Source organism: Manis pentadactyla, chromosome 8 (assembly GCF_030020395.1).
Source record: "Manis pentadactyla isolate mManPen7 chromosome 8, mManPen7.hap1, whole genome shotgun sequence".
Taxonomy (NCBI): Eukaryota; Metazoa; Chordata; class Mammalia; order Pholidota; family Manidae; genus Manis; species Manis pentadactyla.
The window spans coordinates 51,348,950-51,362,659 of record NC_080026.1 but is presented as its reverse complement, the minus strand read 5'-3'; the positions used below and the strand labels follow the sequence as shown (position 1 = coordinate 51,362,659).

The 13,710-nt window shown below is 47.4% G+C and overlaps 1 protein-coding gene across 2 annotated transcripts in view; it reads right to left on the bottom strand.

Moving 5' to 3' along the window:
- Nucleotides 1-13,710, bottom strand: part of SLC35F3 (solute carrier family 35 member F3) — a 461,126-nt gene that overhangs the window by 133,406 nt on the left and 314,010 nt on the right. Inside the window, exon 1 of one of the 2 annotated variants that reach the window (XM_036919248.2) lies at nucleotides 6,002-6,387. The exons of the other annotated variant lie outside the window; for it this stretch is intronic. Within the exon in view, the coding sequence (XP_036775143.2) occupies nucleotides 6,002-6,077 (76 nt within the window). The 5' untranslated portion in view covers nucleotides 6,078-6,387. Of the gene's footprint in view, nucleotides 1-6,001; nucleotides 6,388-13,710 lie in introns of those variants that run through there. 2 annotated transcript variants of the gene reach the window in all.

Here is a 13,710-nt window from a genome sequence, read left to right as displayed (position 1 = left end):
TGTTGAGCCCAGTGGTTTCCTGCTGCTAAAGGTTTGCAGCTGGTCTTTCCATCCACTGCTCAGATGCCACCCCTGAAAGTGTGTGCACCCCACGGACATGCATGCGTACACATGCATGGACACACATGCGTGCGGGCCAGATCTCAAACTTGTCCCAGGTTTCATTGAGCTCTGCTCTCTGAGTGGAGCTAGTGAAGATTTTAATCTGATAAATCAATCAATGTCAATGAGTAAGATACTTAATAGACTCATAGACTCTGCTGAAAGAGCTGATGGAAGATCTATTTTAATCCTGTTTCTTCTGAGAAAAGAGAAGGCTGGACTCCGAGAAGTGAGGCGACATGTCCAGTATATTAGCTAGTGGGGGAGCCGGAGCTGTCTGTGCCCTGGGCCTCACCCAGTGTTCTCCCCTGGACACACTGCCCCCACACTACACCACGTCTTAACCAGTGAAAACCTATCACTCACCAAAAAGGCCTTTAAGAATCACAGCTCTTCTTGGCTCCTCTGATAGAGCTGTTCTGACTTTTTCCCCACCTTGTCAGGTCTTCAGTCCCCATACATTATTCTCAGCAGATGATTCCACTTCCTATGTTAAAAAGACCAAAGTCGCCGACTCAGGTCCTTGGCTTCCCTCCTCCACATCTCTACACCCCTCCACGCCTCTGCCCCTCATCTCCTCCCCTTTAGTCTTGTGCCTTCCTCCCGTGACCCTCAGCCTCCCCAGGTGCTGCAGCCATCACCGTCCTCCCAAGGTGACCTCACATCTGCGGGGAGCCAGCCTCCTTCCTCAGGTTGATGGAGATGCCAGCCCTCTCAGAATTGCTCCCCTTCACCTGCAGACAGCATCACCTCTCTCTCCAAATGCTCACGCCTTCTGATCTGGCTTGCAGAGCAGCACAACCTTAACACTGTTTCTGCATAACTGCCCTCTTAGCTTGTACTGGATACCACATCACACTCACTCCCTCCTTCTTGTTTTTCTTCCTGTGGTTTCCCTGAGGCCATAAGATCTCAGTTCTCGGCCCCTCAGACCTCTCTTCTTGCCTGCCCCATCCCCAACTGCATGTGACCATCAGGACCCCGTGCTTGCCCATTCATTCCCTGGCACCTGACCAGTCACTCAGTCTTCACCTCCTCTTTCTCCTTCCCCCACCTACCTGCCTGCCACACACCTGTACTTGGAGGCACTGCCAAGGCCTCAGACTCAACCCACCTAAATCTGACTTCCCGTCTCTCCCTCACAGGTGTGTTTTCCTCCTAACCCTTGCTGTCATGGCTAAGGGCATCTCCATTCCCTACATTGCTCAGTCTTAATTTCTAGAGCTGTCCTTGATGGCTCTCCTTCCAGCCTGCCTACTTAAACTGCCTGATACACTTTGGTATTTTTGATTCTATCCTAATTCCTTTATTGAGAAGTATTTACTGTGATTGATGAGACAGATTTCATGATCCATGGTGAACCCCACAGCTATGCAGGCTATCTTATCTTCTCAGACTTAGATGATGTTTTCCTCCTCTTCTGTGGCTCCCCCTCCCACCTCTTTCCATTCACTCTCCTGAGCCCCACATTCAGGAGGCCTCTGCGCTTGTCCCCAGTCCGCCTTGACCTTGGCTCCTTCCCTCCTTCCCACCTGTTTGGATGGCCTAGGCCCAGCCCCAGTAGACCACTCTCAGGTCTCTGCCAAGTACCCCTCTTTCCTAGCTCTGCATTTTTCTGTGCACCTGTCTCTGCCAGGAGTGCCATGTTCTCACTCCCCTGTGACAGCCAAAGGCAGGGGAAGAGCTTCTCCTGTGTTGCCCTGGTCATGCTCCCAAGAAGACAGACTCCAGTGAATGTTAGCATCACCTGGAGTTTGGTGATGAGAAGGATTCTGAGGCCACATTCAGGCTCAGCAGGAAAGAGTGACCTGTTAGATTATGTGATTTTGGCAAAACAGGGGGAAATGATGATTAGAGTGGAGCCGAGTGACCATCTGTGTTCTAGCTGGAAGTGCATTTACTCTCTGCTGAAACACACCACTTATTTTATTCTCCTTGCATGGATTTAAAGAAATTACTTTTCAACATGTAATCATTATTTGTGTGCAACTGTAACATTTCTCACTTGTTTGAAAGCTCTATTGTGTCAGGGACTATAATTTATAACTCTTAACCTCCCCAGCAATATCTGGTTCATTCTCTGCCCTGGAGCAGAGACATTAAGAGTATGAACAGCAGTGGGCCCTGGGAGCCCCTATGGTGGTCCAGGTCTCCAAATCATAGAGTGGTGGGAGCTTCAGGAAGCAAATATTTCCTGAGCACTTACAAAGTGCAATGAGCTGAGATAATTCTTACTGATACTCAAACAAAACACAGTTGTGCAAAGGTTTTGCAACATTTTGGAGCCAGGCAGATATGAATGTGAAGCCTGGAAGTCTTGCTTTCTAACTATGTGACTTTGTATGAATGATTTCCTTGAGCCTCAGTTTCCCTGTCTGTAAACTGGGGTAATAATCCTTAGATTGTTGGGAGGAATAGAGCTAAGGTAACCATCTCCCCAGGCAAAGTGCCTGCAATATGGTAGACTTATTTTTCTCTATTATTCTCATTATTCAAAGGCACAGATTGGAACCCTCCTTTCCATATGAGAGAAATGATTCCCAAAGAGCTTTAACCACCAGATAAGCTACTTGGTTCTGTACAAGAGGTGGGCACCAAACGCAGTCCATCTGCAGTCCATCTAACTCCAAAGCTCTTTTCATAACACTGCATGCTGCTGGCCTCTTGGGGGAGTTTATTGCACTGTTCTCAACTACTAATCCTACTGACTGTAATTCTATTGAACATGAATTAGCTGGCTGTGAATATAGATGATCCTAGTAAATACTACTCTACTAGCGATGTGTTACTGATCAATATTTCATGTCTGAGTCTGGCAGGAAAGTCAGGAAAAGGATCTGAAAACAAGATAGGTTGTCACATAGGATAGATGCCATCAAAATCACTGGCTAGAAACTACTTTTAAAGCCTCATCCCCTGTCTGGGGCCCAGCAGTGCTCTCCTGTTCACGCTTCCTGGCCAAGCCTGTGCGCTGCACCATTCCCTCTGCCTCAAACAGCCTCCCCTCCCCTCTGGGCCTGACAAATTTTCTCACTTCCACTGCAAGCCTCTACCTCAGAATGCTTCCTCTTCAGAAGCCCTTCTCCTCAGGATGGCCTCCTCAGATTGCTCAGTTATCAGTGTTTCTGTGACACTTTGCCTTTAGCTGTGAACCAGAATTTACTAGATATTTTATTTATCTATATGTCTATGCCATTAGACTGAAGCTTCCTTAAGATAATGAAGCTAGTGTTTTTCTTTTTGCATTTCCAGGGTCTTGCTGAATAGACAGAGGACACAGAGAGGATGAGGCATTTGCTGAGTAAGTGAAGTTATCCTGTCCATCTTCCTGTGTTAGAGTTCAATCAAGCATTGTATTTTTTATTTTGGTTTTATATGTACCACATGCTGGTAACTTCCTGCCTCCTGCTGGAAGACACACTCCACAAGCTAATAAATACTCCTTGCTGGCCACATCCCTTCACTGTAGCCTGTCTGCCATCTGCACAGAAACAGCCACAGCTGGGGACCCCCATGCCCCGTGCAACCAAGGCAAACCACAGTGATTCAACGCTGTCAAAGCGAGCACACGAGACGCATATGGTTGCAAAAAACAGACCAAAATCCGAGTTGGACAAAAACACTGAGGAAAAAAACGTGCAGAGAGAAGAGCTAATGTAAACACAGGCGTACCATGGGCAGGTTTAATCAGACAAAGACCTGCAGACTTTTGCTGATATACACATAGGTACCCTAAACAAAAAAAGCAACTAGAGGCTTTCCAGTATCATTGGAACCCTGCAGCTGCTTCTAGATGCTGTCCCTACACATGTACTCTTTGAGAGTAGCAAGGTTTGCTAAGATGGGAGACAGTCTGTGACCGGAGAATTGCCAGACATTTATTAAGCATTGACTATATGCTAGATATGTGCTAGGTATTGTCACTTACTTTACCTCACTGTATTCCCAAAAATCTGCAGAGGTAGGTCACTACTTCTGTTTTATAGTTCTGGGCACTGAGGCTCTGCATTTCTGATTTATACAAGTCAAACTGTATATGGGAAGAGCACACTTTCCACTTCCCACAGACATTTATGTGCAAATACTGGTTAAAGAAAATGAAGCCCATGGTTTGCTAAGCGTATTGGTGTGAACAGGAGGCTCAAAGTTCACCGGGAAGTAGCCCTAAGGGAATTGGGGGAGGGTATCCCTATTTTCATTCCCTGAAGGTAAACCCCAGGCCTGGCCGGAAGGGGCACCTGTGCCTGGCACGTTACTCACTACCTCCTGCAGTGCATCTGAGGTCATAGAGCCCAGCCTGGGTGGCCTCATGCATCCTTGCAGCCTGACTCCCAGTACAGCTTGGGCCTGTCCTGCCCTAGGTGGGCTGGAGGCTGTGAGGTTGCCTGATGGAGACACCCTGCTGCTGTCAAACAGAGCCTACCTGCCTGACTTAACAGGTGGGGGTACACTGACTTCCCCCAAGAACCCCATGAGTGAAACTTCCAGTTTTCCTAAGGGAAATTTGCATGGACATTTGGGCAAAGTCCCTGGGAAGGGTCGGTAGGACAACCCCCCACTCAAAGGAGCACATGCACTAAATTCAGGTGTAGATGACTGACACTAAGTTTCCCCTACAATTAGGATGGGGGAGGGGAGGAGGCAGCTACACAAAGGGGAAAAAAATCAACCTCCTAAAAATAGTCTATGAGAAATAGGTAAGTAGTTCCACGTTAGTGCAAAATGATGTTCTGAAAAGCATGGGTTTGGGATCAGACAGCCCAGTATTTGATTCTTGCTTCATCACCTACTAGCTTGTAGATCTTAAACAAATCGATTCACAGTCCTCATCTGTAGGATGGGTCAATGGTACCAGGATTGCTCCTGGCAGATGTTTGTGGATGGGCTGAGTGCAGAGCACACAACTGTCCTGCTAGCTTCTGACCTCCTCTCACTGGTTCTCAGTCTCATTATAACAAACAAGAACTTGCAAGGAGATACTTGGAAGCCACCATATAGAGGTCCAGGCTCCAGGCTGTAGTCCCAGGCACAGCAGAAGCCAGGCTCCCTGAGCCCATAGCTGCCTGCACACACTGCTTGCACTGGGCTCTGTCAGCTCAGGAAAAGTGAGGGTCTGGGACTGAGGGGTCCCCTTTCCTCTCTCCCTGGCTGGCCTTCCCAGCCTTCACCTGTGTATCGTGACCAGCTCTAGGGAGACTCAGAAATTCCCCTTCTGCCTCCTGGAAGGGGGAAGTTGAGGACGGAGGCTTGTCTCTGCTCCTCCACCCCCACATCAGAACACAAGGTAACCTTTACTCCAGCAGAATGACAGCTGTGTCTGAGTAAGGCAGGCTCTCCAGGTAGGGTGCTGGGCTCCTCGCCTGTGGCCTCTGCCTCCACATTCCCCTAGTGGGGGAGAGAACAGGTTTCCAGGCTGCTGGTGGCTTTCCCTCATCTGCTTGCCCCACCCGTCCGGAAGCTGGGCAGTCACCTTGTTGGTGGCTGGGAAAAGGGTTCAGAGCGCCGGCAGGAGAGAGTCTCAGCCTGCGACAGCGTCTCCTGCCTCCAGTAGCTGACACCACCTCTGGCCTGCCTGGAGGTGGGGGTGGGGGTTCTCGGAACCCAGGGGATTCAAGTGTGTATGTGTGTACGGGGGTTAATGTCTGGGCAACCCCTTCCTACCTGGCCCCAGTTGGCAAGAGCCCTGGGACAGATAGGGTAGGGCAGAGGCCGCTGCAGGGGCGGCTGGGAGGGAGCCAGCCTGTGTCGGGCAGCAGAGCGGGTGGGGGTAAGCCGGCAGCGGCCGAGTCGCCACCCACCGCAGGCAGCAGCGCAGCGCGGCACTGCAGGCGACGCTTCCCGGGCAGCCGGCGGGGGTGCAGGGACCCCGCGTGAGGCCCTGCGGCCCCTAGGCCGTTACCTTCCACTTTGGTGAGGGTAAGCACCGGACTGTTGCAGGCGCTGAGGGGGGCCACCCGGGCCGAGTGCTTCTTCATGATGAGCCGTCCGCCTGCAGGAGCGCCACCGATCGTCTACATCCTGGGGCCGGCTGCGGCGCGCCTCTCGGTCCCTGTGCCTCCTAGGCGAGGAGAGCGAGTGGCTGGCCGCCCAGGCCCTGCCCCCGGGCTGCCGGCGGTGCTCCCGCGGCCCCGCGGCTCACTGCGGCGGCCGCCCCGCCGAGCGCATCTTTCCTGGCCGCGCAGCCACTCCACACGCGCGCCCACAGCCTCCTGCTAGGAGGTGGCTGCCAACTCCAACGTCACGTACAAGTACGCTCCCCACTCCCACCCCACGGGCTCACCTGCTCCGCCCCCCGCCCGGGACGCCCAGCCCCGCAGCCCTCTTTCATCCCTCCCTGGGAGCCGGGTCCTGGCTTCAGCCCGGCACCCGGGCAGCAGGGTTGGCCGTCAGCCCTTTAATAGAACCAGTGCCGGAGAGGGGAGACCCTGAGAAATCTGCCTCGATAGTCCACAAGTTTAAAAAGAGACGCGTTTGACTTTGGGTTGATAATTGACTCCTCCCTGCGCAGAGTACTGAATTATTGGTTTACAGGGAGAGTCTGACAAAAGTAAAGGTTTGCACGGCTTGCATTAACTTCTTTGAAAGAATCTAGGGGCACATTATTCTATCTGGCCCCAGTGGACGGCTCTTTTGTAAGAAGATGCAAAGTCCACAGAGGCAAAGCAGCCACAAGAAAACAAAGGCTTGAGATGTCTGCTCCTGCCCCACTGCCCCAGTACGGAGAAGCCAAGCTCCCTGGGGAGTGGAGAAAGCTCGATTCTTGCCCAGCTCCCAGGTTCCTGCTGTAGCAGGAGGCCAGTCATTTGCCCTTCCCCGGCAGTAGTCTCACTGCCTGCACTTGGCCCCAGCTGTAAGCTACTGGCCAATGATGCTTGTTAAAAAGCAACGACATACCTATTGAATCATTGGCCAGGGTGAATTCGGAGTGACTACTGAGGGGCATTTTATCCCATGGTAGTGTGTCATCAAAGATGCCCTGCCATACAGTGCTGGTAGGATGCAGGGGGAGTGTGCAGATCCCGAACCTCCTAGGGCCTCACACACATCTCATTCACACATGCATCTCGTTCACACATGCTCATCCATCAGTTTTGGTCCCCAGCCTGCACTGGAAATCTGAAAGTTCAGTGGAGATTCCACGTGGGTTTTGTTGTTATTGTTAAGTCCTTACCCAGATTTTCAGAACTTCCCACTCTACTTGGATAGTGTCCCTAAATTGCTATTCTACTGTACAATGTCATTTTTGTGCCTCATAATGGTGACTCAGTAGAGTGGTAGAGGTGGAGAGTGACCTTAGAACAAAAGGGTTTCCTTAGCTTGGTGCCTACCAGCTGTTTCTGGTGACATCCACCTGCATTCCCCAGGTCTCTGCAGAACTGGATCTTAGAAGCTGCTCTTGTAGGCTTCTTGTTATTACATGCCCTTTTGAACAGCCAGGGGCTTCTCAGGGTCGTTTCCTCATTACTCAATTCAAGCAAAGGTTTTTAGGGTCTCTGCAGAGTCCTCTAGTGGCAGGTTCCACACTATATGCCTCTCACAAGAATTTATCCCAAGACCCATAATGATGGCATTGTAAGTCACTAAGTCATTCCCTTCTTTGTAAAAATTAAACACAAATAAGTTTAAAAGAAAATAATCTCATATTACATATTAAAGAGAATCTTTTTATAATATTCCTATGTGTTATTTCATTAAGTTCATCAGTCAACATTATATACACAATAACTAAAAGAAATATCACATAATAACTACCTATGTTTTGAGCACTTACTGTGTATTAAGTACTATGTTGAGTGTTTTACATAAATAATTTCATTTTTTTTACTCATAAAAGTGCTGTAAGATCCTTGTTACCTTTTTTATAGTGGGGACACTGAGGCTCACAGAGGTTAAATAAAGTGTCCCCTCACAGAGTGAGTAATTGGGTGAGCAGAGATTTAAATCTAAGTTTGACTGAATCAAAAACCTGCGTTTACAACTGTTATACTCATCCCTTATATTTTGTCAAATGCAAAAAGCCACATGACTATTCCAATTCAGGTGGGAGGTACAAGTCAAATAATCCATGATCCATTTTCTCGCATGTGAATGTGACTTTGACAGGCTCCATCCTGCTTCTGGATGACCTGGCTGTGCTTCTCTGGGTTTCCCTCAGCACCCCGATTTTTAGCATATGTACTGCTGACATGAGCACCCCAGGCACTTCAAGCTGGCCTGTCCACACTCATTCTGCCACCGGCACAGCAAAATTGCCAATAAATATTGTCTGTTTGTTGTTTAGATATCTACTTTCTATTTACTGCAATGTTATATACAAGTCAAATAGATAACACAGTACTGTTAAATGCCCCCCCTCATTAACTTCACTCATTAAATAATTGTTACTTAAATCTTTTCTCCCTCTTTTAATATTCTAGGACCTTTTAATATTTGAGAGGTCATCACCTCCTCATGCCTGTCAGCTTCTGTTTATCAAAGAGGAGGTAACTATTATCATCTCAACTTTCTCCGCTTAATTTTAAGTACTGAGGGATGTTTCTTTTTTTTTTCTATACTCAACTCTATCAGCCTAAGGGCTCTCTCACCTTGGGTTTCAATCCCCAAATCCCAATCTGCAAACAAACCAACAGACCTCCTATGTGCCTTTTAAAATCGGGGTCCCTGCAGCCTGACCACATGAGCACTGACGCTCCTCCCTGCACACCTTTCTTGGGAGTGGGTCTGGTGGGGATGCATAGTTAAAGCCTCACATAAATAAAATGATTCTAGAAAGTTAATCGTGTAATGATGTATGAACACACACTAGTATTTTGAAAATTCGAACAATTCAAAACTACGCTGGAGTTAGGCTATAATGACTTAACTCAGGGAGACCTAGAAAATCATGCAAGATCCCCACTGGAGAACCCAAATCTCATATTACAACATAAAGGTGCTAATAATTCTTTCAACAAAGAGAGAGGCATGTTCCTTGAAGTATTAATGTAAACAATGCTGTGTAAATAATATCCAGGTAAGAGGAGGGTCATTGGCCCTCTGACCCCTGTTGCTCTTTGGAGGGAATCAGTGTGAGCTAATAACAGAAGGATGCCATGGGCTTCTACCTGTCTTGAATTTAGTATCACAGGAACTTATCTGAAAGGGGAACTGGGGTGACTTTTTTCAGTTCATATTCATGAATAGATCCTCCTTGTCATCTTCTAAAAATGTATGTTGTAATGGTTTGCTTATCAAAGCCAGGCATTTCCTCAGCTCTACATGAGATGGTATCTGTTCTGACAGAAGCCTGCTCTTTGTCACTAACCTCACTCTCTCATTTGCTTTCTCTTTTTGTCAATGAGGTTGGGGAGGTGGAATATTTAATGGCAATTTGTGGCCATCCAGTAGTTAGACTCATGAAAGGTAGTTATGTTTTGTGTTTTTAGCATTGCTTTTCAAACATTGAAGGAACTTCCTTCACTGAACAGACACAGAGAGTGATGAGCCTTTGATGTCATGTGTACTATGAGTGTGAGTTTCACACTCCCCCACTTCCCTCCCTGCTCCCCACTCTAAACTCCCAAACCAAAGAGAGAGGAAGTAAAAGAGGAGTCTCAGGCAAGAAAGGAGATGAAACAACCAGCTTTTCCTACCACCAAGGGGCTGTATTTAAATTGCAACTCACAGGTGGGAGCCCAGCCAAAGTCCTTTAGTAAGAGAAAGGTAGGTAAGCCTGGAGTGAATCATCAGGAAGGGGGAAGCTATGTAGGGCTTCACTGATTCCTCAAATTCTGGAGACTTACTATTTTCCTTTCTGGTACTGGGCTCCCTGCTCTGGGCCTATATTCAGGCTCCAGCTGCTCTTAATAACATGTGTTACCCAGACAACCTGTTTTGGCCTTCCTGGGCTGACTCATAATTCTGCCATCCTTGGAACTGGCCTGTTCTACTACTGGCATGTGAATATTTACAGTTGACCCTTGAACAACGCAGGGGGTAGGAGAGTCAGCCCCCTCCCCCATGGAGTAAAAAATCCATGTCTAATTTTTGACTCCCTCAAAACTTAACTACTAATAGCCTACTGTTGACCAGAGCCCTATTGATTACATAAACAATCAATTAACACATTTTGTATATTACACGTATTATATACTGTATTCTTACAATAAAGTTAGCTAGAGAAAAGAAATTGTTTTTCAAACTGATGCATATATCCAAAAAACTTTCTAATATATCTACTGAAAAAAAAGAAACGACTTATAAGAGGGCCTACACAGTTCAAATCCATGGCGTTCCAGGGTCGGCTGTATAGTCCCACTGCACTATTCCAAGATGAAATTCAATCCCTTTGATACTTGTGATTCTCTTGTGGCCAAGACAGCCTGGACAATGGCTGGAACAATAGCCAACAGTTTGAGTTTGAGCTCCAGCTCCTTCAATAAGAGTGGCTAACCTGGAATGGTCCACTCGGCCTATTCTGGCCTCAGTTTCCTAATTTGGGCACAAAGGATTAGGCCCCATTGGCAGCTTCCAAACCGTGTTTCCTGGTCTTTGTGCAAATCAACTCTGTTTTTATCTGTTGGGGTTCCATTTTAGGTTTGGTTTATGAAAAAGCTTTGAAAACCATTGACTGGGTAATCTCCAAGGTCCTGTTTGGTTTTAAAATTTGGGTTCTGTAAAATAATTTTTCTAGACAATTGTCACTACCTCCAAAGACCTTAAAAGAATGTTATTCTCCAAGAACTTCTCCAGTAGATTCTTGTTCTCAGTGGTCTTCTCACATTTTTGACATAGTCAGAAATACATTTCCATTTGTCAAAATTCAGAGAGTTGTATGCTAAAAAGAATAGATTTTACTGTTTGTAAATTATATGTTAATTTAAAAATTGCAAAAATATACTTTATGCAAACATATATAACTGAATAGAATATTTAATAAAATACTACTTCATTAAACGTGAGCACTCCTTTTCTAGATTTTGTTCTGTTCTTTCATTGCAAAAAAAAAATGCTGACTCTGCTCAACTAAGCTGGGTTTATTAGGATCCACTCATGGGTCATAATCCATGAGGTCTGAAAAATGCTGTTAAAAAATCACGTTCTTTGTAAGTTATGTGAAGACCTTTACTTAGTCTGTTCAAAGTAAATAATACAAATTCTAAAATCCAGCTAAGATTTTCCATAGTCAAAAAACAGACCACTTCAATTAAGTCACTCTGAAATATGTATTTCACAGTCCTTCACAATATTAAATAGTAAGAATAACAAATTATTTTCATGGTTACCAGTGTTTAAAAATAATCACTTAAAGTAGTTCCAGGAACCAGAAATGGAGTTTTACCCAAATAAATCAGTCTGTAGCATTCAGAAGCTTTCAGAGCATTTCCAACAGGAAATAAGCATTGGTATTTCCAACAGGAGATAAAGTCTAGTACTTGAAAGGAATTAAAGTCACACACATTGGGCAACTCATTCCCCTGACGTGATTGGAATAACTGATTACCTTTTTCAATATCTCCAAGTGCAAGTTCAGAGAGACAAGAACCATTAGTGCATTTGGTGGCGTTCCCCATCTTCACACCTCCCTTCTTGTCAATACATGTCTCACCAGGACAAACTCAGACTCATTAGGGTCCCACTAGGATCTCTCCTCTTTCCCTGGGGAGGAATGTCAAGGCTGGAAAATTCCTGACAGGACTTCAAGAAGCAGGGTCACTGACTGTTACCAGGAGCTTCCAGACACATCCCCTCCAGGCACCTCCATGACTGCTCCGTGGTGACTGGACAGCAGCTGGCCCTGTGTTCATGCTGGGCCCCGAGCTGGGATCGTGATGGACAAAAGGAGAGGCACAGGCATGTGAAGAGGATGTCTGGTTGCTTCCTTTGTGTGCTCCTTCCCAGTCAGGAGCTTGTCCCATGCTCACAGCAGACACCCGGGGGTGGCAGGGCCAAGGCATAGTGGGAGCTGAGCAGGGGCAGCTGCCCTGAGAGCATGGCCAGGAGGGAACTCCCAGACAGACACCTGGGGTAGTCTGAGTCCCCCTTTCCGGGACCCTCAGAGACCCAGCTAGGTGCCTACACAGATAATGGGTGTGGAGGATCCACAACGGGCACTCAGGGAATGGTCGTTCTCTTCCACCTTGGGAAATGGACATGCCAGCTTCTGAAAATTCCTTCCAACACCATGAATCAGTGTGAAGAGGGGGCTCTGCTATTAGTGGTTTCATGTGGGCATGTCATTTAATCTCTCCATGCTCAGCCATCCCATCTTTAAAATGGAGATAATAATAGAAGCTACCTTACAGTGAAGTTGTGAAGATGAAAGGAATTAGTACCTGAAAAGTGTTTATCATGGTACCTGGCAAACAGTAAGCACTCAGAACACATGGTTCATTATTTTCAGTCTCTTCCACCAGGCTCCTTAAGTGGAGGGGCCATCTCTGGTTTGATGTATCCGCACTGTCTAACACAGTATATGGCTGTGTAGTAGGTGCTCACAGTAAGAAAGAAGGAAGGGAGGGAGGGAGGGAGGAAGGTAATCACAGGACCCAGAATTCTATAGTTTTCTAGAATTATCAGCTTCAGACTATCCCTGCCTGCCTGGTAAGATGAGTGGCAAAACCACGCTGGCTAAGTCTCTTCTGCTCAGAGCTCTCTACCTCTCACTGTTTCATCTCAGAAGAAGGGCTCTGGAGACCAGGACACTATACTCAAGGTGAGGAGAGAGATCTGATGCCATTTAGTTCAGAAATAGCTGCTTGCTTGTGTTCCAGATGATTCATCGACCACAGCTGGACTCCTGTCTGATCCCCTGCCCTTCCTCCTCTGTGGAGTGGAAACTAGAATACTGACCCACATCGGTTCCTTGTCAACTCCAGGAACAGGCTCCCTTGGCTGGTGTTTGTTTCCAAGGGTGAACCAAGGGGATTGGTAGACAGACTTCACTTGAAATAGACGAAAATGCACAGATTTGGGAAGGGGCCTGCTCCGACCTTTAGCTTCTGGGTACAGGGCAGGCAGGACCCACGGGTAAAGATCATGTTCAATGGGGACAGAGGAGGCTCCAAGTTGGGCAGAGTTCCCGAAGTCCTGATCTGTGAGGGCTGGGCCTCCTCTGGACTCAGATAGCCCTTTGCATGTCTCTGAAGGCAGTGACCACATCTGCTGTGCCCTGGAGTTCTCTGTATACTTGCATCAGCTTCTTGCTGGACAGACAACCCTGTGGGGCAGGGACGCTGCCCATGAGCAGGGCCTCAGTAAGCATTGTTGAATGAATGACTGGATGGATGGATGAATGGGTGGATGGATGGATGGATGGATGGATGGATGGATGGATGGATGGATGAAAAATCACTAGGGCAGAAAGAAGCCAATGGTGAAGGTGGACACAAAGCTGAATCCAGAGAAGCAGATGCAGCAGGTTGCAAGGGCAGATAGTGTCAGGATCAGCTTCCTGAACTAGACCCACAGAGAGCCCCTTCAGGAATCAGGAGTCTGCCCATTTGTCAGAGGAGCTCCGAGTGCACAAACCCGCTTTGGGCAGGTGACCTCTGGACACCCTGCTCTTCACACAATCCCTGACCCTGCTGGTTTCTTTCTGTTCCTGAGAACCTGGACATCCCAGATTCC